At 34.2% G+C, this 26704-nt stretch overlaps 2 protein-coding genes and 1 pseudogene across 2 annotated transcripts in view; 1 reads left to right on the top strand and 2 right to left on the bottom strand.

The window, feature by feature from the left end:
* LOC103331711 (cytochrome P450 family protein) overlaps nucleotides 1–10888 on the bottom strand; it is a 36019-nt gene extending 25131 nt beyond the window's left edge. The window contains exon 1 of the mRNA XM_089051500.1: nucleotides 10809–10888. The gene's annotated coding sequence lies outside the window, so the exon portion shown is untranslated. The remainder of the gene's footprint in view (nucleotides 1–10808) is intronic.
* Nucleotides 10889–13132: 2244 nt separating this feature from the next.
* Nucleotides 13133–13412, top strand: LOC148917214 (transcription elongation factor 1 homolog pseudogene; annotated as a pseudogene).
* An 8790-nt stretch (nucleotides 13413–22202) lies between these two features.
* On the bottom strand, nucleotides 22203–25024 carry SPX3 (SPX domain protein 3). Its single transcript, XM_089051471.1, has 3 exons — nucleotides 24630–25024; nucleotides 23510–23675; nucleotides 22203–22832 (listed from the first exon to the last, which is right to left on the bottom strand). The coding sequence occupies exons 1-3, from the start codon at nucleotides 24885–24887 to the stop codon at nucleotides 22456–22458; spliced, it is 801 nt and encodes a 266-aa protein (XP_088907597.1). The 5' UTR covers nucleotides 24888–25024; the 3' UTR covers nucleotides 22203–22455.
* Between the last annotated feature and the right edge of the window lie 1680 nt (nucleotides 25025–26704).

Here is a 26704-nt window from a genome sequence, read left to right as displayed (position 1 = left end):
GATACTTATAAATATTTTATGTTTTGTGATTGATTATTATGCTTTGAATGACAATTAGTACTTATATTTGATTATATTTAAAAGATTGTTATGGTTCAATAAAAATTAGTTGTACAATTTAATTGTATTGTATTATTTATACATTTTTCTTATTAAAATAAATTAATGTTCAAAAAGCTTACGTCTCGCATAGCGCGATTAAAACACTTCCCATCAACACCTTGCCTTTCAAAACATTGGTCTCGTTGTTCTCCATCTTTCTTCCAAAGTTTCCTAACGAGCAGGGCCGGCCCTAGGTGATTGAAGGCCCAGGGCAAAACTCTAAGAGTGTGCCCTTTATTCATAAATTAATTTTTTTTAAAATAATTAATATTTATTCAAAGATCCTCTTAGGTTTTGAGCAATCTCTTCTTCCTTTTTCTTTCTTTATCTTTGAAGATTTCCAAGAAGTTGTTTCTTAAGAAACATTTTTGAAATTTTATCATAAACACAAACAATCAATCAACAACAATGAAAGTAACAAAACTAATTAAATGAAGACGAAGAACAATAAAACCTTTATTTTAGATATCGATAGGTGTTGTTGATTATGTGAGAGAAGAATCAGTGAGTTTCAACCTCTCAAAATGACTCTGTTTTCCAACTCAGTTTTGGTTTCAGATAGAGAGAGAGAGAGAGAGAGAGAGAGAGAGAGAGAGAGAATCACAACAACAACAAAAAAAAAAATGTTTCTTAAGAAACTCTGTCTACTTCTTGGAAAACAATTAATGTAGATTACCAAGTAGAGGTGTCAAACAGGGCTGTACCGGGCCGGCCCATTCCATTTAAACTCGTGCTTTTAACGTTTTCGTGTCGGGCCGAGCCGGCCCATTTAATTTATTGGGTCGTGCCGTGCCTGCCCATTTAGTAAAATCATTGATCCTGGCCCGAGCCAAAGCCCATGTCCATATTGAAACGGGCGGGGCCGGGCTCATGCTGTGCCCGTGCTCATGCCATACTCGGACCCAAGAACTAATCCATTTAATTTGAATTTTTTTTCACTTGATTTTTTTCCACTAGATAATTCAAATTATAAACATTAAAAATATAATTAGAGGCAAGAAATGATGAACTATTTGAAAACATTAATCAGTCAAACATCCAAACAATATGAAATGGCGAAGGGCAAAAAGTGTCCAACTCCACAAAGTCCACTTCAACTTTTCATCTTTAAACAACTTATTATTTTATATGTGAAAAAATGTCTTACTTTGATTATAAGAGAAGCGTATACGTCATATGTATTGATTAGATATCAAGTCCAATATTGTTTAATTAATTTGTAGTTGATATGTTTAATTAATTAAGGACCCAAGTAATTAAGGACCTAAAATGAAATACATCAAATATATATTTATGATTATATATATATATATATATATATATAAACACAGAAAGCTTCCATTGAGGGATCCCTCAAATAAGCTTATTTGAGGGACACCCCTTGTAGGCCCCACTTCGGATTGTATTTCACTAATCCAAACCGTATATTTTGTAGATACTCATTCAAAGATTATCTTTACAAAAAATCACTTGAATCGGATATCATTTGACCACTCAATTGAGTTATTGAAATTTTAGTACTTTCTTGAAGCACCGTATTCATTGATTTTGTAAAACACAATTGGATGTCGAAATGGTTTCTAATTTCTCTAATTTTTTGTAAGGATGATCTATGAATGAATATCTAAAAAATGAATGGTTTGGATCATTGGGAAAAAATATATGTTGGCATACCCATACGCATGCCTCTTTCTCTCTCTCTCTCTCTCTCTCTCTCTCTCTCTCGTGTTTTTCTAGTCTTTAGGCGTGGCTTGGGGCGGGGATGATGACTAAAGAATTCGTATTCCTGCCACTCCAATGCCATACCCATTACTTTTAGTTATTTTTTTTTTATGAGCACTTTTAATTTTGGTTTGCATATCATATACATATATATATATATATATATATGGGGGTGGATCCGTGACACTACATTTTTTACACAAGTTTTGACACAAATTTTCAACCATTAGATTAGAAAGGATTGAATGGTTGAGATTATGTTTCATTAATTACTTAAATTAAATTAAATCTCTAATGCCAAGTAAATTTCATTTTTATTTATTAGTTATGATAATCCCGAAAATCACTCATTATCTTTCCCCCTTTTGTTTTCTTATCATTTTCACTCTCCTCGATTAATATCCTGTGAAACCTCACCATTACCTTCCCCTTACCTTCACATCACCATTACCTTCCCCTTACCATTTTCATCAGCACCAACCGAGCATTCTCTCATGACATAGAAAATCTGTCTCAAGCTACCAATATTGAAGAGAAGATAGGATTTTAATATTTAAAAGAAAAGCTCATATTTGTTGCAATATTTCTTCTCTATGGTTTGGTTGGTCTAACTCTGTGTTGCTCTCTCTCTCTCTGTGTTTTTTTCTAATAATTATTGGTGGGAAAGTGTAAGATATAGAGGGGAGATGAATGAATGGAGAAGAAGAGAGAGACACAGAGATGCAGAGGGATGAAGTGCAAGAGCAAAATAGGAAATAAAGAGAATGAAAACTAAGGCGTGTTACTTCCCTAACTCTGAAGTAATTTTGATTGAACAAAAACAAAAACCTAGTTTCTCTCCAACGCCCACAAATTGGCTAGATTAATGTGATCTACTCTGCAAATTGTTGTATAGATTATTAAAACAATGATTTATCATTATAAATCTTAACTCTAAGGATTAATTGCTAGATTGTGATTTAGATGGAATGATTTGCTGAAATTAGATGGCTAGTTTGTGATTTCAGGGTTACTGAAAAAAGCAACAAGAATAAGGGAGGTGGTGTTAATGAGAAGGCACGAAGAAGAGAAGAAGAAGAAGTGCCTTGTGTCAATAAGCCATCAAAACTAAATTAAATGAAGAGAGAGGAAATAAAAAAGTTAATTAAAATTTATTTTTTATAGTTGCTTATTTAAAGAATAAAATAATTAATTTGTTTAATTACATCCATTGATAGTGGGTTAATCCAAGAGTTTAAAACTTGTGTCAAAACTTGTGTCAAAAATATAGTGTCACGGATCCGTTCTATATATTTATATATATATATATATATATATATACAGTCCCCTTTATTGAGGGATCCCTCAAATAATTTTATTTGAGGGACGCCCTTTAGGGTATCCTACAAACTTTTTCCCAATGATCAAAACCATCTATTTTTTAGGTCTTCATTCATAGATTATCCTTACAAAAAATTAGACAAATCGGAAATCGTTTCGACATCCAATTGTATCTTGCAAAATCAACGAACACGGTGCTTCAAGAAAGTACTAAAATTTCAATAACTCAATTGAATGGTCAAATGATATCGGATTCAAATGATTTTTTATAGAGATGATCTTTGAATGAGTATCTACAAAATAGACGGTTTGGATTAGTGAAATACAATCCGGAGTGGGCTCTACAAGGGGTGTCCTCAAATAAGTTTTTAGGATCCCTCAATGATATATATATATATGCGCTAATATAAATTTTTTTTAATGCCCTTCTCAATCGTGGGCCCGGGCGGTGGCCCTAGTTGCCCTGGTCAAGGGCCGGCCCTGCTAATGAGCAGCTTGTTTTCTGCTTATGGATCATCATGCCTTTGATTGTTGCAAGAAAGTGGATCTGTCGAGCGTGTCAAAAGCTTTGCAAATCGACTTCGGAAGAAACTTGACAGAGCAGCGACAATTGCCGGTGTAGCCCTAGCCTTGGCCTTCTTCGATGGCGTGGGTGGGAACATATCTGCCAATAAGCCCTGTGTGTGTATAAAATGGTCTAGAGTTAACTTTGTTATATATATCTGTGAGTCAGTCCGTACAAATGAGCTGTTAAATGATGATGTGGCCATCAATGGTCCCACATGAACTGAAAAAAAAAATTTGAAAAAACAAAAAACTTCCTCCAGCACTATCTCCCGCTCCCAAGCCACAATCCACCATCTCCGTGTCGAAATCTCCCTCAGTCCCGTTGCTCTTCTTGGACACCATTGCCTAGCCCCCCTAAAAACATTTCGCAGCACACCCATCCCTCCCCAAAAAACAAAAAAAAGAACTGTGACCATCAACCAGACCCATACCTGCAACCCATGACCACCTCAAGCACAAAATCAAACCTGACCCAAATTTGTTAAACCTCTTTCTAATAGCATGGTCTGGTGTGCTGGTTTGGGAATCTTGCCTTCAAATATGGTGATTTCATTTTGAGATGAGACATTAGTTTTGAAGGTATAAATTTGTTGGGTTATGTCTGCAATTGAAGTGAATTCATATTGTGATTTTCATACTGATTCTTGCTTGGGATGGACTGTTGCTTGTGTCAGTTCGTTTAATTCCTCCACCATATCTCAACGCAAGTCGGCCATGAATTCAAGTTCCAACTCCATATGAAACAAACCCATATCTGGGTTTTCGGCAGACTTTTGAGATTATAAGAGAGAGGGGGTAGGACTGCTTTCATGGTTCATTTCCTCTGTTGTGAATCTTTGAATCTGAGCTACTGGGTGTGTTTAGTTTAATTATTTTGTGTTTGACTAGGTTTCATTGATTGAAAGGGCAAATTCCAAAGTTGTTAAAGATGCTGTTGGAGATGCTCTAAGGTGAGCCTTCAAGTAATTGATGAAAAAAAGGCAAAGTTACTTTTGGCTTTTCACAAGTGCTTTTAGCTTAGTGGGGTTATCTGATAAAAAAAAATATAATATCTAGTGTGAGAACAACCATAACCAGCAGCCTTGCCACCATATTCTGGGGAAAGATTAGCGATTAAAAACTAATTAATCCGTCAAAAGGGGTAAATTATTAGTCTTTTGTCTTTGGATAAGTTATGGTGAAATAAGATGGAGCTGGTCACCAATCGAATCTAAAAGTCCCTTCCACCGCTTCAAAAGTCTAGGTCTACACAATGAAATAACAAAGAATCTACATCTAAATTAATAGAAAAACTGAGTAAGTGGTTAGAAATAAACTTGAAATGCATGTTAACTTTGTGGGGTCGAAAAAGGCTTACGTCAATATATATAGAGTTGATAATGATAGTAAATATGGACTTAGCCAAGTTTGTTAGAACGGATGTGTTCCCTATTATGCATCCTGAGTTTGAATCCCCCTCCTCATAATTTAGATTAATTTAAAATAGATTATCACTTGTATAAAATTAAAAAAACAACCGTTTATGATATGTTCAATTTGATTGCATGTATATCTAGTGGAAAGAAAAGTATATACGTAGAAGGATCAGCCAACAAAAGCTCATACTTTCAATAATTACTCATTTTCATATCATAGAAACACATTGTTGGTGTTATTATTTGTGTTTAATCATTCATGGTAAGTCTCTCTCTCCCTCATTCATATGTGGGTCAAGTTCATAGAACACAATGATGTATCTATTTTAATTTTGTTGAGAACAGAAAAGGTTTTCTTTTTTTCTTTTTTTGATGTGGTGTTATAGTTTTTTTAGCTCTTTGGATGGTTAATTGTTTTAATCCAAATATAATAAATTCGCCCATGATGAGTTTTATTTGAAAACACTTTGCAAAATGGTGGTGGTTTTTTTTTAACCTCAATTACAGTCTGGATTTTGAATTTCGTTTGGGATTGCTTCTCTAGAAGCACTTTTGTTCACAAGTGCTTCTACTAAAAGTGTTTTAATTATCAAAAAGTTTATTTTCTTAAGAAACCAAGTACTTCTTGGAAAAGTATTTGGGAGTGCTTTTATAAAATGCTTTTATGAATTAAAAAACGCTTTTAGTTGTCATAAAAAGATTTAAGCCATTCAAGAAGCAGATAACAACATAACACACTTCATTAATCTTGTACGTATCTGCCTTAAATGGCATAAGGCGTTGCTCACTACTTAAAAATTCTTGAATCTTGCTATATTCATAAATAGAAAATAGTAGACCAGTTAGGCAATGCATGTTTATTCATTTATTTAAGTTTTTCCTTGAAGTAGAAAGACTGCCTTTGTTTCATTAATTTATTTTATTTTAGGAAAGCCCCCTATAGCCACTAGCTAGCTAGCTATTTATAAAAGCGCTCAGTGGCAAGCTTACTTGCAACTCTATACATGGAGAGCAGAGAGCAGCGCCACCCAGTCTCCCCAACTGGCTTTGCGGTTGGGAGAGCTAGCAACAAAGTCTCGAAATGGGGTCAGATAGAGAGAACAAAAACGAAAAAAAAGAGGTGCGTGAATGTTCTCATAATTCTCTTCTTTGTATTTTTTCCGGCGTCTGCTTGCTTACAATTCTTCCCAGCTTAACTGAATAATGGTGGATCATATTTGGTTAATTTTAGCAGTAACTGCACATAAATTCATTTATAATAGTGGCATATATTGTAAATTCCTTAAAAATTATGGACATACTAGTTGCTTACTTGGTGATCGAGTCAACTGCAATTGAAAAGGAAGAGCATGTGGACTACATCCATTACATCTTGATAAAAATGAACCTGTATCTAAGAAGTTACAAAAAATTGTGTAGGTTAACGCAAGGATTCATTTCCTCAATGCCATGGCATACCATCTTTGCATTTCTGAATCCACTGCTAATCAACATCCTTCAAGTGAAATGTCAAGGCTCAACCAAGTCTCCATTCGACACACACCGAGGAGTCATGTGGATATTTTTGTTGGCAACGTTAGTCTACTGCTTTGCATTTGCAGCTAACATGAAATCACGCTGTAATTGCTCTACAGTCTACTCTCGAATCTCTGGCCATTTTGCTCTTCTCAGTGGATCTCTTTCCTCGGTCTCGTTGTTCTCCATCTTTCTTCCAAGGTTTCCTAATGAGCAGCTTGTTTTCTTCTTGTGGATCATCATGCCTTTGATTGTTGCAAGAAAGTGGATCTGTCGAGCGTGCCAAAAGCTTTGCAAATCGACTTCGAAGGCAACCCACTTATTAGTTCACTGCATTTGTCGTGGATTCTTCGGAAGAAAGTTGATGGAGCAGCCACAATTGCCGGTGTAGCCCTAGCCTTGGCCTTCTTCGATGAGGTGGGTGGGAACATATCTGCCAATAAGCTTTGTGCGTGTAAAATGGTTTAGAGTCAACTTTGTTAAATTAATCTTAAGGGTAACTACTGTTTAGAAACATTCTAGCTTCATGTGAAATATATAGTCTAAATTAATCTTGTTTTCATATATACCATCTTCTTTAGGATTGTATCTGGTGTATATGCCGTTTGCATTCAATTACATATGTTCTAAATAATACATATAATGACATAAATACATATCTTACGTTATTTATGTAAAATAATTTAAAAATAAAAAAATAATATAAATAATATAAATATAAATGAATGTAATACAAAAGTCAAATGACTTAGATCAACAACACAAATATGTGAACTTTGTTTTTAGTTTTGGATTTATCTCAAATTTTCTATAAATATGTAGAAAGAAGAAAAAGCGAGGTCATGAGAAAGAGAAAATGAGTGATAAGTGAGTAATAAGTGTACGTACGTACTAACTTATATTGACCTTAGTCCTAAAATAAAGTAGTACAGCGACGGAGTAAGAGGCTTTGAATACCAATTGATGTAGTACAGCCCGTATGTATTAGATTGAGCACTTAAACAATAGAACAGAGAAGAATATACGAGATCAAAGAGAAGAAAATATAGATTGAAAGGACGAAAGAAAAAGCATAACAATAGAACAAGAAGAATATCAGAGATGGAGGAGAAGTAAATATAGATAGAAGGGACCAAAAAAAGACATAAATCAGAGAGTTTTAGAAAAGGTTTACTCAATGTTCAAATCTAAATATTAAAGAACTACATTGGAGCATTTATAGCAAACTAAAACCTAGACATAAGACCATCTCCAACCATTTGGGTGGAAATCCAAATTTCAAGTTTTGAGTCCAAAATTCTTTACAATCCATGTATTTTGGGGGGTAGAAATTTGAGAAAGGTGAAATTTAGGGTGGAATTCCAGTCCAAGTTTTGCCTGGATTGGTAATTTGTGTGGAGCCCAAAGCTCTATTTTGTAGTCCATGTGAAGAGGAAAAAGAGGTGGGCCCTGTATGACAACAAAACTGTCAGGCCAACATCCCTTTTGAGCGACACATGGAAGCTTCAGGAGAGAGAGACATTGGAAACCAACGACTGAATTTCAAAAGCTGGGTGGGTTTTTTTATTTATTTATTTATTTAAATATTGCAAAAGCTACTCGTTTTTATTTTTAAGTGAAATTCTATTATGCTTTGAAATTTTAACTTTTTTAGGTTAAAATATTCACAAAATTAAATCACAAATGTTGAAACAAAAATAATGTCAAGAAAAATTAACGACAAAAAAATAATAATACATGAATAGTTGTATTTTGGAGGGTGGAAATTTGAGTTTAGCTTCAATATGGTTGGAGATGGTCTAAAAGGATAAAAATTGCTTGCTAAAACAGAAATCCTAACCCAAATAAAATAGGAAACTTAAAACTAGAAATATGGAAATCTTGAAAAGTAGAAATCCTACTAGAAATTGGAAAACTAGAGAATCTAGGAAACTAACAAATACATTAGGAAACTAATAAATTTAGATCCTACACATCTTGCATCACCAATATATCTGTCAATTTTTGAAGGTCATGTGCATTATATTAGTCTAAGCATAAGAATCCCTTACGGATCAATATATAATTTGCAAGCAGATGTTGGGGTGTATTCAATTGAGATTTTTTTAAAAATATTTATGGATTAAAAATTCAGTGGATTTAATCAGAATGTAATGACTTATAGGATTTTATTGATGGATTTGTATAATAAGGATTTTTAACTTTTGGATTTTAAAAGATTATATGATAAGATTTTATAAGATTTGAAAGTACCACATAGATTTATATCATAGAATTTATTTTTGAGCCTGACTAAATAAGGCTATAGCCCAAACCAAATTTTGTAAGTTTTTGAAATACCTAGCCCAAACCCAAAGTTGTTATGCATAAGCGTAGACATCTTGTTATATTACTTCTTAAACCACTTCATTCGGCTCAAGTAATGATTATAAGTTTTTAGAAACCTAATTTTCGCATTAAGACGAGGAAGTATCACTCTTTCTACATTTTGCTTGCTAAGTGACCCATTAGCATCACACAATCCACTATTGATAACATCCACCAAGAGGTGCAACAACTCATTGATATCATCCATGGTCCAAGATTCATAGTTCTCAAGAACTTTGCCCTTTCCGTGTTATTGATTTCCCATTTAAATTACTACTACAACACATGTGAGAAACAAAAGAAAATTGAAAGGTCGGCTCTGCATAACTTCCAGCAAGTAATAAAACCTCTAATTGAAAATTTCAGCAAGTAAGTAGGCTCCACCAAAAGCACAAAAGAACAAAAAAATAACAAAAACACAAAAGAAAAAGTAGTGTACATAACTTTGAGCAAGTAATAAAACCTCTAATTGAAAATATTGACAAATAAGTAAGTTTTGAAAAGTATTGTACAATAAAAAACATTAAAAACACAAAAGTTTAAAAAAAAAAAAAAAACCATGAATTGATTGTACTTACAATTTATAGCAAGTAGGCTCTAGCCATTGAAATATCTGTTAGGATTCAGCAATTGAAATATCGTCTGCAAGTAGACTTCAGCAATTGAAAATATCGACCGCAAGTAATTGACATGACATCAATACAACACAAATACAAGGGAACGTTATCATCATTCATAAACTACAAACAAGATAGAAGGTTCACAGTGAAGGAAGAAGAAAGTACCTTGTTCATATAGAGCTCACGACTGCACGTCTGTTCATCTTCTCCATTAGAGGGGAAAATATATATATATATATATATATATATATATCTCACATGAAAAAGTCTAATGGGTTAGGGTGGGATTTGAGATAGGATTAGGTATTTATACATCTAACTAAAAAGTCTCATACAATTCCATATTTTTAAAAATCCTTTGAAATTAGCAAGTTTTTGAATACCATAATATTTTTTGTTACTTGTTTAAAGTCTTGATTGAATACTACTAGATTTGGACACTTTCTTTTAAAAATCCTAATAGTCTTAATGAAATCACAAGACTTGTTTAGATTATTTAAAAGTCTTTATTGAATACCACAAGACTTATTTATCATAAAATAATCTTTTAAAATCTCAATTGAACAGCTCAAGGGGGTAGTTGTACCACAACTTGCAAAGTTCATGTCACCAAATCTTCTCAATTTAGGGATGCAAGATTTACAACAGTGAACTGGGCATCGAAATGCCCCTTCTAACATGGCAAGAACACCCAACCAAAGTGACTAAACTGGATATTTTGTAACACCATCTAGACCCAACCTGTTCATACTAAGTTACCAACCATCATCAAGCACCACTCTTTTTTTCGGGGGTTAAATTTAAGATCAAACTTTTAGCAAAGACCCTCTGGTCTGGTTCATTAGAGAGTAACAAAATCTCATACAACTCAGGAGCTTAACACTCCCACAAGAAGGTGTACTCAGATTTAAATTGCCAAGCCAACAGCAGGACCCTATGAGCAAAACCCAATTTTAATTCAAAGATGCAATCTTTCACAGAACCATTCAATTAGAAAGAAACCCTTTTGTTACAAACTGATTGTCATTCAAGTACTCAAGTTTTCTCTTTAAAAAAATTGATTTATTACATTTTATTCATTGCCCACATTTTCCCAGCAAGCAAACAGAACACAAAACAAACATGAAGGGAGAAACAGCGAAACAGAGAAATGAAAATTAGGGGTCAAAATTACGTTCACCTGATTGAGGATAGTCCTTTTCCTTCAGCCAATCTGAGAATCAATCGCACGGTCTACGACGTCGTCGGAAAACGTACAGCGTTGCAAAACACTATTTGTTTCCTTCCTTTCCCAATTTTTTTTCTCTGATTTTGATTATGACCATTTTCAAGGACTTCTAATATCATGTTAGATTAGCATGGTCTCCATTGGCATAATTTTGTTGTTGAAAATAATATATAAATTGACCAATAGTGTATATCAAACTTGGACTTATCCAAGGATTAATAAAATCTTGAGTATTCAATAATTGCTCAAGGATTAAGGCATAACTCACATAGTCATCTTACATGTTTACACTAAGAAATACTAACGTGGTTAGTGGGGTATAACTCAATTGGTTGACCTTTTCCACCTTCATCTCAATGAAGTCTTCCACCTCAGTGAATATTTGTGTAAACCACCTTCCCCAATCACTTGTACTATTAAAAAAAATTATAACGTGTACTAATTGACAAATATGTAAGTCCTCAAATGTTCCAAGCATCAACAAGTTTTAATGATCTCATATCTCATTCTTAAATTAGGTATGTTAAATAAAATACTTAAAACACTTTGCTTTGCCTAATAATTCTATCAATTGTCCAATCTTTTTCTTTGGATGCCAATTTCTTATAAGACTTTTTTTTCTGGGTAAATTAGGAGATTAATCTGTAAGAGGGGTAAATCAAGAAACAAAGACACACAACAAAAAGAAGCAAGAAAAATAATAAAATAAGCTAAATTTGATATAGTTTCTTTCTGAATTACAATACTTGCATTTTTTTTTTTTTTAGTACAAGCGATAGTCTAAATTAGAAGGGGATGAGGATTTCACAGACACATTCACAACTATGATGTCATAGGGATTCAAACCTGAAACCTTTAGTTTGCAAGTTAAGGCCTTTTTCTACTAGACTAGACCCCGTTGGCACAATACTTGCATCTATATAAACTAATAAAAGAATTGCATAATAATAAAAAATAAAATATAATCTGAGCTACATATGAATTGAAATGTTCAGGAGAGACGAAGCCCCTTTGGTCTTGGTGGCACTTTGAAGCCAGAGTTGATGTCTCTGCAGTTGTAAATAGGAGTGATCAAAGAATCAAACACTTTACTCTTGCAAACAAGACACTCCCTTTGAGCGCTGTAGATATTCAACCAACTGTACAAACAAGGCCAGCAGTATAAATGCCCACATGAAGTCACAACTGGCTCCCTTGCCACTTTCATGCACATGTTGCAGTCAAAGTATAATACAGATCTTGGTGGGGACAATGGCACTGCCAAATAGCCCTCACCATAATCACCATCTAGATGAAGGGTTGGATCTTGATCATCATCTTGATGAACGGTTGGATCTTGATCATGACCATCCAGAGACAGAGTATAATAATGATCACTTGTGAAGCTTTCAAACTCATGTTGATCAATTTCATCTTGCACAAGCAGTGAGAAAACACTATCATCATCATCATCATCATCATCCTCCTCCTCCTCCTCATCATCATCATCCTCCTCCTCCTCATCATCATCATCCTCGTCATAACCATCATCATAATCCTCATCACCATCACCATCATTATGATAACAATAACCAACCTCCTCCTGCTCCTCCTCATCATCATCATCATCATAATCATGATTATCCATATGTTCGTACCATTCGTGTGCTGGTTTTGTGCCGTGGAAAATCTCGTGGGGCAACATGATACGCATTGGTGGCTTAAGTGGTGCCCTAATTTCATTGCTGGAAGCCATGCCCATGAATATAGAAACAAAGGAAAGCAAAAAATTGAACACTAATTAAGAACGCTTATTAGAAGAACGAATTCAACAACAAGAGAAATAGTAGCTATAACAATTGGGGTTTCTATTCTAAAGAGGCCTATATATATATAGGGGAGAGACTTCAGAATTTAAACCAAATACAATTAAGATTAGGACTAGGGACTGGGACTTCTTGGTTTACAAGTTTCCAAATCCGACTGACAAGTGAGACAATATAATATATATATATATATATATATATAAGAATAATAGAAACGTGTATATAACAGATAATTAAACCTAATCCTAGGCCTACTAGGATTAGTAGTTGGACTTAGTTGATAAGATTCCAAATCCAACTTGATGAGTGAAAAAAAAAATTTACATCCTAATTAGTGTAGGAAAACAATCCTTGTACAATTAGGACACATTATTGCTTTCTATAAATACCTCATTTGAAGATTAATACAACATACAAAAGTTGCTATACTTTTAGCATAAACACTCAAGACAGAAAATTGTTGAAGAAAGAATGGGGAAGAGAAAGTCGTCGTCAAGGGCAAAGCCTGTAGCTAAGAAGCCAAGGGAGAAGCTTGATACAGTATTCCTTGCCCCTTCTGCAACCACGGGAGCAGCATTGAATGCGACATTGACATGAAGAACATGATTGGGGAGGCTTTCTGCAGCGTTGCCAAGAGAGTTATAGCACAACCATCACAGCTTTGACTGAACCCATAGACGTCTACACTGAATGGATAGACGAATGTGAGCGAGTCAACACCATGTTGCTCATGATTGTGATTCGTGCTTAGGAAGCAGATAGGGGTTTTTATTATGGTCTGTCTGTAAAACTCCATATCTTTTAACTTGTTGATGCCATTAGAAGATAACCATTGTTTTGATATAAAAACAATATCTGAGAGAATTAATTGCTAGTTTTGTGATTCGAATGGAATGGTTTGTTGAAACTGGATTAAGAGGACTAGGATATCTTGGTCCACAAGTTTCCAAATCCAACAAGTGACAACCTTCATTTTTAATATAAATAAATAAGAAGAAAAAGAATACTATATATATATCTGTCTGATTTGGGCTAATTAAGATACAGTTGGATTTGGGCCTTTAACAAGTGAAAATTCCAAGCTCTTGCATATATGTCCTTCTAAGTTATACTACTTAATTACACTGCAAGGTGACCCCGTCAAAGACTAGAAGAAAAGGGGAAAGTTTAAAATTGCTTTTGGCTTTTCACAAGTGCTTTTAGCTTTGAATTCTAAATTGTGGAGGGCCCAAATTTGGCCAGAAATCTAGTGGGGGGTTGTTTTTTTTTTTTTTTTTTTTTTGGAGAAATAATCTAGTGGAGTTTGTCTGATACAAAATAATATATAGTGTGAGAAGAACCTTAATCATCAGCTTTGCCATCATATTCTAGAGAAAGATTGCAATTAAATTATAAAAGCCGTACAATTGGGCTCAAAACTAACTAATCCGTCAAAAGGGATAAATAATGCTTGATATTCTAATGACCATGTTTGAACGCGTGCACTTAAAACACTAGCTAATTTGGGCAACTAATTTAATATTTTATGACATTTTTACAGTCTTTCTGCTTTGAAAAAGTTGTAGTCAAATAAGATAGTCGACCTGGTCACCAGTCCCAATCTACAAGAAATTATATCTACCATTATAGTGCTTTTTTGAACAAGATTGATCCCTCCACCGCTTCAAAAGTCTAGGTTTATGATAAATGTTGCTATCTACACCAGTGTTTCTAGAGGGCTTTCTTATACAGATATAAAATTAAATTACACATAGAGTGGTTGTTTGATAATCATTTCATTTTAAGTTTTTTGAAAAACTGAACAACATGTTTGGTAACAAATTTTTTTTTTAGTTTTCACAAAAGTGAAATCCTGTTTTCAAAATCACCCTCTGTTTTTGCCTTTTTCTTTGAGAACCTTTTTTATTGAGAGGAGCTAAACTCACACACACTACACAGATGTTAGGACTCGAACAGGACCTTGCTCGAGGACGCGATTACTCCAAATTACTACACTAGTGAGTCCTTTGCAAATCACCCTTATTTTTTAAAAACAACTTGAAAGTGTTTTCGAGCCCGTTTGATAATTATTTCATTTTTCACCTTTTAGAAACTAAAAAATTGTTTGGTAACAATTTCAATTTTCAAAAAAAGTGAAAACTGAACAAAAGTTGTTTGAAAACTATTTTCAATTTTATGTTGAACTTGAAAATTGCATTTTTTGGGGGACATTGAAATTTTGAGATCATAGAATGAAAGTGCAGTAGTATTTTTGGTGAATTGTTTGGAATTATGATGATTTTTGTTGTTGTTGTGAATTTTGGATTTGTAGGTCCGAGCTCCAAAGTCGAGAGGCCGGGTCCAAGTCCGGAGGTCCTAAGTATTGAGTTTTCGTAACTGGAGTGCATTTCATATGTAAAATTAATTAATGAAAATGAAGCGCAAAAAAAATGAAAATGAAAAATTGGAAGCACTTTCAAGTTCTTTGAAAAAATAAGGATGATTTTGAAAACTCTACTACTAAACATGTTTTCAGTTTTTAGTTTAAAAAAAAAAACGAATGTACTTGTTATCAAACAACCCCTTCAAGTTTTTTATTTTCGGCTCCTATTTCCATTCATTCATTTTATATCCTCACACATGAAATGCAGTCCAATTACCAAAACTTGGCATTTGGTACCTCTCAACTGAACCTAGCCACGTTTGGCCCTGGACCCAATCCAAGCCTCGGGAAATCCATATCCAAAATTCACCGAAAAATCATCATAATTCCAAAAAATTCACCAAAAAATACTACAGACGTTTTGTAACGTACACTTTTCAAGTTCCACATAAAACTGAAATCAGTTACCAAATAACTTTTGTTCAATTTTCACTTTTCACTTTTTTTTTAAAATAAAAATATAACAAACAAAATTTCAGTTATCAATTTTTGAAAAATGAAAATTTATAACTAAATTTTTTATCAAGTGAGCCCAAAGTTTACACAAAGTGAAATATATGTGTATGGTCGTCGTCATGGTAAAGTGTGTCTAGGTTAGGAAAACTTAGGAAAGAAGAGAATTTTCAGACTCTGTTTCAACATCCCCAAACTCCAAACTTGGGAAGGTTGTAGCACTACTTGAGACATTAGAAAGACTAGAATACCCTTCAAAATGGATGAAAAATTAGATATGTTGAAGTCATGTGACAAATCTTGATTTTGAAAACTTAAGGTAACATTTCGCTTAAATTTTTCTTTAAGATAACAAATTGAAACTAATGTATAAATTCAAATGACATTTCTACAAAAACCCCAACATATTATTTGTGGAGAAGCTTCCCCCATATGATGTGCTTATCTATAAAAGCACTTAAAATCACTTAAAATGATAGTACGAAGATTTATTGGCCTATCCAAAATAACTCTTAAAACCACCATACATGTCAAGCACAACCTCAAAAATGACAATTTGATCTAGTATAGCACTCAAATCTGGCAAAAGATGTTCTAAATTCAAATCTATAAATGGCACTTGGTGATTAAAGAAAACAAGAAAAACTGAACCCTAAAAAGATTTGTGGACCTCTTGATCCGATATTCTACCATTAAGTTTTCCCTGCAAATTAAATATGGACCAGTCAAACGGTGACCCCTAATGGCCTCTTTGTTTATAATTATAAAAGAAAAGCAACTATCATTTGGTTGATTGAATTAGTGGGTTTGGAACAATAAAAAATATAAAATAAAAACAAACCCCTAGCCCAATAGCCTATCAGCACTAAGTAATCAAAGTTATTCAAGAATAAGAGGAATGGATATCATATTATACTACTAAGAATAATTAAAACCCCCAAACATACTCATTTTCTCTTTCGCATGACCCTGCTCTCTCTTTTCTACGTATTTATAGAACCAAGCCATGTATCTCCAGCCACTTACATGCTTACATCTTTACCTATGCTCCAAACATTAAAAAATAAACATTTATCTACATAGACGGAGCTAGAATTGTAAAGTTAGGGGAGGCCGAAATAGAAAATTCAAGTATATAAAATACCTAAGTATTCAATAATTTCATGTTTGGAGCTAAATATTTCTAATTGAGTCATGTTTAATTTGTTTCAAAGGAAATTTTAACTTAAATTATAAGTTGTTTATTACAAATTCTATATTTTATGTATAATATAATAAACAATAGATAAAAATCTAAGGGGGCTAGGGCCATTCCAGGCCTAGAAGTAGCTTCGTATCTATACTCCAGGCATTAAACCTTTATCTATATTCCTTCCATATGTATAATAGTGAACCATTGGTTGAAACCCACACACCTATGCACTATAGAAGCATCAAATCAACATAATTTGGTTTGAAAGAAGCATGATTGTTGGTAAAATATAATTTGTGGGATTTGTCTGACATCTGATGACACAAATTGTAAATATATTAAATATGATGGACATATTGTTTGGCTATGCTTCCACACGACTGCAATCGAGGAACAACTGATGCCCAACATCTAAAATATATTTAAGAACACTAACTGTTATCACACATAAACTTGCGATGCATGTGTGTTTTATGATTCTAAACTCTAAACCATTTTACATATATGTTCCCACCCCACCGAAGGAAGAGCAAGGCTAGAGCTACACAGGCAATTGTGGCTGCCCCATCAAGTTTCTTCCGAAGAAGCCACGACAAATGCAGTGAACTAAAAAGTGGGTTGCCTTTGAAGTCGTTTTGCAAAGCTTTTGGCACACTCGACAGATCCACTTTCTTGCAACAATCAAAGGCATGATGATCCACAAGAGGATAACAAGCTGCTCATTAGGAAACCTTGGAAGAAAGATGGAGAACAACGAGACCGAGGAAAGAGATCCAGTGAGAAGAGCAAAATGGCCGGAGATTCGAGAGCAGACTGTAGAGCAATTACTCCGTGATTTCATGTTAGCTGCAAATGCAAAGCAGTAGACTAAAGTTGCCAGTAAAAATGTCCACATGACTTCCCGGTGTGTGTCGAATGGGGACTTGGTTGCGCCTTGACATTTCACTTGAAGGATGCCGATTAGCAGTGGATTCAGAAATGCAAAGATGGTATGCCATGGCATTGAGGAAATGAATCCTTGCGTTAACCTACACAACATATGCATGGCTACTAAGTTAGACAACCAATAACTATATATAAAGCCCAAAAGCTTAAGCTATTAGGGGTTAATAGGCAAGGTTAAAAATGTGTGGCGAATAATCCAACCCATAAAGCTTACACGTTACATATATTCTTTGTAATACATTGCAAAATAAAAGGGTCATGTAAGTGTGAACTCCTCCAAAAAAGTGTAATTAGATTCATTAATATCCTCTACTATAACATATGGTTTCATTTGGATTTGGGAATTCCAAATCTATGGATTTGTATAACATTTTAAGGTTAAATTGTTTGTTTAGACTATTACAATATTCTATATGTATGCCAAGATGATTTGAATAAGAAACGATAAAAGAAAATAAGTGGATTTCAAATTATTCCTTGCACTCAGTCATTTCACATTCATTTCAAACGTACTACATCTAGCTACTTATTTCAAATTCACTGCAATCTAATGCGGTTCTTGGTTTTGTATATCCAAATAATTTCTTTCAAATCCTTCCAAATGAAGCCTATAATATTTTAGGATAAATATACAATATTCTATCAAAGCCCACCAAACATAAAAGTTAATCTTAACATGAATCTCACATAAGAACTCATGATCATCCAAAAGAGCAACCATAGTTAACCATCTGTTGAAGTGTAAAATCACTCAAAAGAGGGGTTTCACATGGGGACTAGAAGTGTTGGAGAGTAAAATGCCTAGCTACTACCTTACTATATATGTCGGTTTACAGTTGGGAAAAAGTGGAAAATGGCTAGCCTTCAATGATGGATGTTGTGAGTTAAAGATAAAATATGATACAGATCGGCCATGATCTCTCTCTTGGTAACTGTTTTGCTCAAAACCTGCCAAGCCACAATCAGGCATGACACCTTAAGTAAATCTTGCACCTATTGTTTGCGTGAGCGTGCCACTACTAGGCTATAAAGCTTTGTAGAATGACAAACCTATGTGCCTACGTGCGTACAAAGTAAAAGTATCAACATCTGATCCACCATTATTTTGCTATGCTAGGAAGAAGTAGTTGTGGGAAATTAGGTTCTGTTGTTAAAGTTGGTCTCATGACATGATGATGTTTTTTGGCCATGTCTAGGATGAAAATATAGCATCCTCAACGTACGTATATATACAGTATTGTGGTGGCATATATACAAGATTTAGTATGTAACAAAATAGGACAGCTAGTAGCAGAAGCAACAATAATACGAAGAAGAGAACTAGGAGATCATTCACAAAGTATACCTGGTATTTTTGGTTTTCCTTTTCTTCTGATGCCATTTGGAGACTTTGTTGCTAGGTCTCCTAACTGCAAAGCCAGTTGGGTAGACTGGGTGATGCTGCTCTCCGCTCTCCATGTATAGAATTACAAGTAAGCTTGGCTTTTATAATAGCTCGCTCTTGTCGGAGCTGTCGAGCCTTGAAACTAATTAATTAAAGAAACAAGGCGGGTCTTTCTAATTGGACGCTAACACCAAGCCAATGAATGTTTTATTTTTGGGTAAACGCCAATGAAATTGGTTGGATCAACTATTTATTGTAGTCTCAGTTGATACAAGCCAATGAATGGGGACTTTGGAATTTGATATCATGGAAACAAGGGCCTTGATATCAAGAATTTGGATTATTGGGTAGTGAATTACAATTTTGGCATGTTCTATGTAATTTTTGTCAGATGCGTACAAAATTAATGTGTTTTACTATTTACTTACCGCATTATGTCATTAAGGTCCCAAGTTTATATTGAAGGAAAATGTTAATACTTGCCCAAAAGGAAATGTTAGAAAGAAAGTAAAATTGATGATTATATTGAAGGAAAATGCTATACTTACCGTATTATGTCATTAAGGTTCCAAGTTTAAAATTCTCAGCCTATTGTTGAAAAAATAATACGCTTATTTATTGAAATATCCTTTAGGGTTTCGAAATTGTCTCAAGTTGCCCCTCTGAAGTTTATAATGACTCAACATACCCCCTAAACTTCCACTATGTGACCAAGGTTGCCCAATTTCTTTAGTTTTTAGATACAAAAATCGTGAAATCTACTAACGTGGTATGGGTATTTTGGAAATTTTAACTATTAAATATTAAAAATGCTTGAAATTATTCAAAATCCAATACGTAAAATAATTAAATAACATAAAAATTAAAAAACAAAAAAGAATTAACACAGCCCCCAAGTTCTGCATCATCTTCTTCGGCTCCATCATACCACCACCCTAATGTACACCCTAACCACATCAGCAGCCTCCCACCCATAACCACCAAACTGATCTTCCCACACAAACCCAGTCGCTGAATTTCAATTCTAATCTCTAGCCGTCTTAACCCAACACTTACCCCTGTCATGCGAGGTCCAGTCGCCCCACCCTCTATCAAAACCCCAACCTAGCCACAGCTCCCCTACGAGATCCATTCAACCAAGGTGGAGCAGCTTGGTTGGTAGGCTGGAATGCGGAGTGGCGTTGTGGTTATGGAGTGGGGGGAAGAGAGAGACGTGCAAAGACGGATCTAAAAAAGAGGTAAAGGAGGAAAAAAGGGGAGTGTTAAGGATTGTGGGCCCATTTTTATTTTCATTTTTTAATTCTCATATAAAATTGAACAAAGGTTAATCCATAGGACATGTGTTACCTTTTAAGGATAGTTATGAGCATACACTTTTGGTTAATTTTTTTTATAATGCCGTTAATGTGGTGAGCAAAAATACTCTAATTACAAGTTAGTAATCTAAACTAAAGTAGGGATGACAATGGGGTTAGAGGTATGGCAATACCATCCCGACCCCGCTCCCCATCTTTAGCCTCGTCCTCGCCCCCATCCCCAGTATGAAATTTTGAGGAATCCATGTCCTCGTCAGGGGATTATATCCCAAATCCGGCCCGAATCCCCAATTATATATTTAAAACAATATAAAAACTATTCATCCATATTACACTTCAATTTCACCTTAAACTATCATTAACTCAATTAAATTAAATTGAACTATAAAATTTCACTCAACTTCTCAAATTCATCTCAATTCAATTTGACAAAAATAATAAAATCATATAATTTTCTTTGAGAAAATGGGATAAAAATTAATGGAAATAATACAACACATTGTTTTCATTGACAATTCATCATCAAGATGAATGTCCTCACTCAATGGAAAACGAAAAAAACTTGCGCAAGAAAAGGATATGTGGTTGTACATACAGCTGCTGTATAGCGGCCATGCTACTTTAACTTTAATAGACTAATTTAACTTAATATTATTTAATTAGTTATTTATACATTAAAAGTTTTTAATTGTTATATTATATTATGTTATATCTATTTGTTAATTAAAAATAAATACATTATTTATTAGGTCGGGTTTGGGCATGGGATAACAATACCATCCCTGGTCCGTCTTCGATCGAGTATTTTTTTAAATATGGGATTTTCATATTCACCCCCGTTTTCCCCTGAAATCTTCCCCCGTTAGGCAGGAGACCCAATGGGGACTCGACCTGACAGAGATTTTTGCCATCTCTAAGCTAAAGTGACTAGTTAACTATTAATATAGTGATACTTCTCAAGATTTTATTAGAGGATATCCTAAATTTGGACTTCATCATTCCAAACAGAAAGAAATAAGAAACATAAGAGATGAAGTGCCCAGGTAACTTTTTAACATCACCTTATTACACTATCTTCCTATCTCAATATCCATTTGCAAAATCTTCCCCTATATAGGGCTCTTTATAGCGTGGACTGATTTTGACTATTGTTATTTTCATCCCACTTGTCATTCATTTGAGGATAAACTCTAGTTCTATTATCTCATCCAAACTTATATCTTATAAGCTCTTACTTTCTTCTTTTCACTGATCACAAGGTATAATTTTCTTTTTATATTTAATCACATTATTTAATGACAAGTTTCGTTCTTTTCAACTTAATTTTTTGCTTAGTGTGAGTATTGCTATGAGAACTATGCCACCATTTGATTCATATTTTGAGGTTGGGTGATATGTTGTGCATAAAAAATTGTGATAGTATGATGAAAGATTGCAATGTATTGCTTAAGTTTCACTAGCTAGGCAAGTGCCACTCAAACATCCATTTTCTTATCTCTTATCCAAAGACATTTAGTCCAAGAAATTGAACGATACGAGAGACAAGAGCCAATAAATCTACGGATTAGTGAGTTTAGATGGTTGTAGAGTGGTGAGAGGATAAAGTATAGGATTACTTCATATTTCTTCGTACTCCAGTCATTCAAAGTCTTTTTGCAGAAGGGTAAACTTGTCATTAAATGAGTGAGTGGGAAAATATGACATATTGGTGGAATAACAACACTCCTCATCTTTGGGCAAGTCTTTTTTCTCCCAATTGCTAAGCTTGTTTTTTCTTGTTCCAACCATTATGAATAACAGTCATCATGATTAATCAAATTATTTATCCAATACTCTAAATGATTTATAATATTGAATTATCTTCATATATAAAAATGAAAATACTAATCACTGAGCACATTAATCCTTCTCTCCTTTGCTAACCCAAGGGTAGCAGATATGCTAAAGTATATGACCATAGCCTGTTCCCCATAAAAACACAAAAATAGTATGATCATTTTTTCCAGTTCCTGTGCTATGTATTGTGTATATATATATATATATACCCAATTTGTCTGCTTAATCAATTCTAGCTACTATAACTTAGACAATAGGTATAGGAGGGCTGAGTTGGAACAACTGGGTGAGATCATTGTCTGCAGGCAAATTGAGAGGTGGCAGAGAATACTGGCTGTAAGTGGAGCTGCCTCTTCTAATCTCTTGCATGGTCAGCAGAGCTGCAACTGTGTTCCTAAATATTCCTTCTCCAGCAACTGTTATGGCTTCTTTCACTTCTCTTTTTCTCTCTTCTTCTTCTTCCTCCACGGGGAACACTGCATCTATGGTGTTTTCACATTCCTTGACAAGCTTTGAGATGTTGTCAGTTGTAAAAAAGGGCTGCTCCAGAATTTTTTGAATGAATGGTAAGCGCAGTAGAGCACCTGTTCTCTTGTCATACTTCTTCAATATTTTAGCCAATCCTACAAAACTCAAAAGATAGTGTAAGTGTGTATCCAATCATGAAGGTAAAATTTTTCATTCCACTATGGCTTTACAAGGACTGGTTTTAACTGAAGTTCCATTCATGATTCATCCAAAATGTATATATACAACCAGTGAACGGTAAATGTTAATCACGTTATGCCTTGACATGGCAACGATTCTGAACCGCCGTTAATTGGTGTAGAAAGACTTTTATCTACAACGCGAATTGTGCTAGAACAGTCACCCATGCGCATGTGGGCTACTGCCTGTAGCTATAGCATCCCTTTTTACAACACTCAGATATCATGTCGTCGTGTTGATTCAACGAGTCAACAATAAAACGACATGTGAACATTATTGGTAGGACCCATTCAAATTTGAATTCAAAGTTCTGTAGGACCACATGACAGAAATGATATTGGTCTCACCAATATTTTCTTGTGAGTATCTATTACGGTCCACATCAATCAACGTCTAGCCAGTTATTCATAAACGAGTACAATGCTACTATTTCGTTAAGTGTAAGTACTTCTTTGTTAGAAAAGTCTAAACTTAATCAAAGTTTAAAATTGACGAAATGAAAATGATAGGAACTGGATTGTAACTTCTTCAAGGTTTGCTGTATAAGTATTGGAGAATGAGGAGCTAATTAGCTTCATCAGCCATGGACTACCTGTGTAATTGATATTGCTGTAGTTCACCAAGAGCACCATTTCGCCGTGGAAATCAACAATGTCTTTCCTAACTTTTCCCACTTCTTCTTCATATATAGCCTTTGAAGGCTGGCTTCCATTCGAACCCCATCTATCAATCACCTTTTGAATTCTCTGCTGTAATTCCTACACATATATCCTGCAGTTAGTTTTTTATTACAATAAATACTCTTCTTCTAGGATAAAATAAATAAATAAAAAACTATTCAAAAACTTCCATCCAAAATTGTAACTAATACTTTTAGCTTCTAGCAACTCAAATTGAACATTATATTAATTTTTTTCTTCACACACATGATGATGTCCATGAAACTAAAATGAAGTGCTAATAACACTTGCCATAAAAGATATTTCGACTCTATACTAATAAGTCATTTTCAACCCTTTTCCAAGAGTTGGACCCATAATGTAGTGGAACTAAAGTGATAGATTTTTTGTAGGACCCATAAGAGCTTCTTGATCATTTTGTGTACGTTTAAAAAAAATTCTTACATTCTAATTTAAAAAAAAAATATATGTGTTATATTTATTGATTACATTGTTTGGTCATGCTTACGTCATTTATAGACATGTAATTTGCAAGTAGATGAATCTTTATATTTATAAAGGAATTTAAGAAAGAATGTCATTAGTAAATGCATAAATAATTACCAATTTTCCTTTATAAAAAATGAAAATAAAAAGTAATCATCTTTCTTGGAGACATGTTTGTTTCCAACATTCTAAGGACAAGATAATTAAGATAAAATTCTTAATTGAGAATTTAATTGCTTCTGGATGTTAACTTAAGACACTTGGGATTAATTTTAAAACAACGTTCATAGTGGGACCCAGATTTTTAATTCATCTTAAACTTTGATCTTAGCAGCCTTGTGGTAGCCGGCAATAGTCCCACCTTTAACCGAGTTATCCTGACACAGTCTATACCGAGTCAACTCTACTGAGTCAACCAAAACCAAGCAAACAAAGTAATGTTGGTCTCTCACTCAGACAAACCATGTACGCATTAAAACTGTACATAGCAGATCTCACTAAAACCCTGTTTGGAGACAGCAGAAAAACTATAACACAATCAAGAACAAAAGCATACCTTATTCGGATAATGAAATCCTCCTCCTGCTCCACAAAGAAAGCATTGAACTTGTCAATCTCATTGTTCAACAGATACACAAACTCAGCCTCAGCCTTGCCATACTCCAATGATCCATTCAACAACATGGGCGCTGCAGAAGCAATCAGCTTCACAATCTTCTTCAAATGCTTATACGACAAGAACTTATCGCGCCAACCGGGCAAAGTCCCCTGCATTTGCTGCTTCAATCTCTTCCCAAACTTCATTGAAAACTTGGTCTTGTTACAAAATTTAGTTGTTTTTTCAGACCCAAAAAACCAAAAACCAGAAGACTTTTTTTTTTTGAGAGTGTAAAAGAGTGAAGGGTTTGGTAGTGGGTAGGAGGAGAATTGGGAAGGCTTTTATGGGGAGGAAGGTTGGTAGAATATTAGGGAGCATATACTTGGCGTGATGAAGTGGCTGTTGGAAAAAGGTATAAATGAGTCGTCTAAGTAAAAGAATTCTTGAGCATATTCGGTTTACTGTGTTTGGTCATAGCTATGATGTGTTATTATTTATATTGACTCACTCTATTATTTATTTTATATGATGGTATTGTGCCAAATAATATGCCAGATTATTGCAGCAACTAGGTCATCAAACCAAGGAGGATGCACTACAATGCATGTGATTGGTGCCCTAGAACTTGTCAAGTGGGGTCCATTTTATAGTTGTAGATTTCTTATTGGCGCCGTATGCTTTTCGAAAGTGGGTCCAAGTTATTGATCGTAGGGTTTGAGATGAGACTAGCTGTCACTTCAGAATTGTTTAGTCTTAACACCAACAAAAGAAAAACAGTGGTGTGGGGGAGAAGGGTTTTGAGGAGAGGATGATTCTTGGGAATCTTCCGAGGATCAAGTATGGAAAAGGAAATAAATTTAGGTTTTAGAAAAAAAAAAAATTCTTTTATTCTAGTAGTGTGACTTTCGAGAAAGGGACTATTCTTGGCAAAGAGAAAGAGACCAAAGAAAGGAATATGTTGCTGACCTTGGCAAGTTTGTGGTGAGATAGCATGACTAACCTCTATGTAAAGTTGATTTCTACTATACCAACCAAGAGTGTAGCTCACAAACGTGGCTATGGTTTGGGCTAGGGTCACAAGGTTTGAGCCTCGTTCAGGCTAAGGTCTAATGATTTTGAGGCTCGAGAATTGAGTCCGATACCTAGTGTTGGAGACTCTTGTGTTTGAGGTCCAAACTCAAATGTTCGGGTTTCACGCTTGGAGCATGATACTGAAGCTCCATACTCAAAATGAAAACTAGATGCCACTAGATATTCTTCAACAAAATGAGATATAACAGTTGTTGTTAATGTATGAAGTGTAGGATGAAAATACTTTTTGCAAATTACATAGTCTTCCATCATAGTTTAAAATTTTGAGATGTGCTTGAAAATACATTAACTCATACAAATACCAACCATAATCCCTAATTTTTTTGTCCATCAGTGAAGCCATGCCAATACTAATGAAATCCCAAATTCAAAAGCCTAGCTAGGGCATTTTGCCCTAATCTTCAATCTCATCAATGCCATCATCTTTGATTTATCTTCTCATGTGAACAATTTTGTGCAATTTCTCCTTAGAGTATTTTAAGATGGATAAATTAGGTTGAAATTTTGGTTTAAGGTTTTCCTTAATTTTGTATATTTGAATGGCTTTCTTCATGACATGAGGTGGACTGAGTTATTTATTATATATTTTACAAATGTTCAATATTATATAATCAATTAGCTCCTGGTTTAGTGGTATTTCTCTTCTCAATATTGAAAGAGCTCTCAAGTTAAAAACTCCAAAACCTCTACTGATTAAAAAAAACAAAAACATTTTTTACCCTTTTTAGGAACATAAAAGTTGTTTGTCAGTAACAAAATTCACAAAAACGTAATTTGGATGAACTTCATTGATAAACTAATGCAGAATATGACTTAAACTGTAAGTGAAAAAACGTAATTTGACCCAAAAATTTCATTCGAAATATAAATTGTTTTTGGTTAAAAAAAAAAAGAAGAAATTTTTAGTGTATGATTAATGATCGTAAACTTA

The sequence above is a fragment of the Prunus mume genome, linkage group LG5 (genome assembly GCF_029339155.1).
Source record: "Prunus mume cultivar Tortuosa linkage group LG5, ASM2933915v1, whole genome shotgun sequence".
Classification (NCBI taxonomy): Eukaryota; Viridiplantae; Streptophyta; class Magnoliopsida; order Rosales; family Rosaceae; genus Prunus; species Prunus mume.
This window is presented reverse-complemented; position numbering and strand designations above follow the sequence as displayed.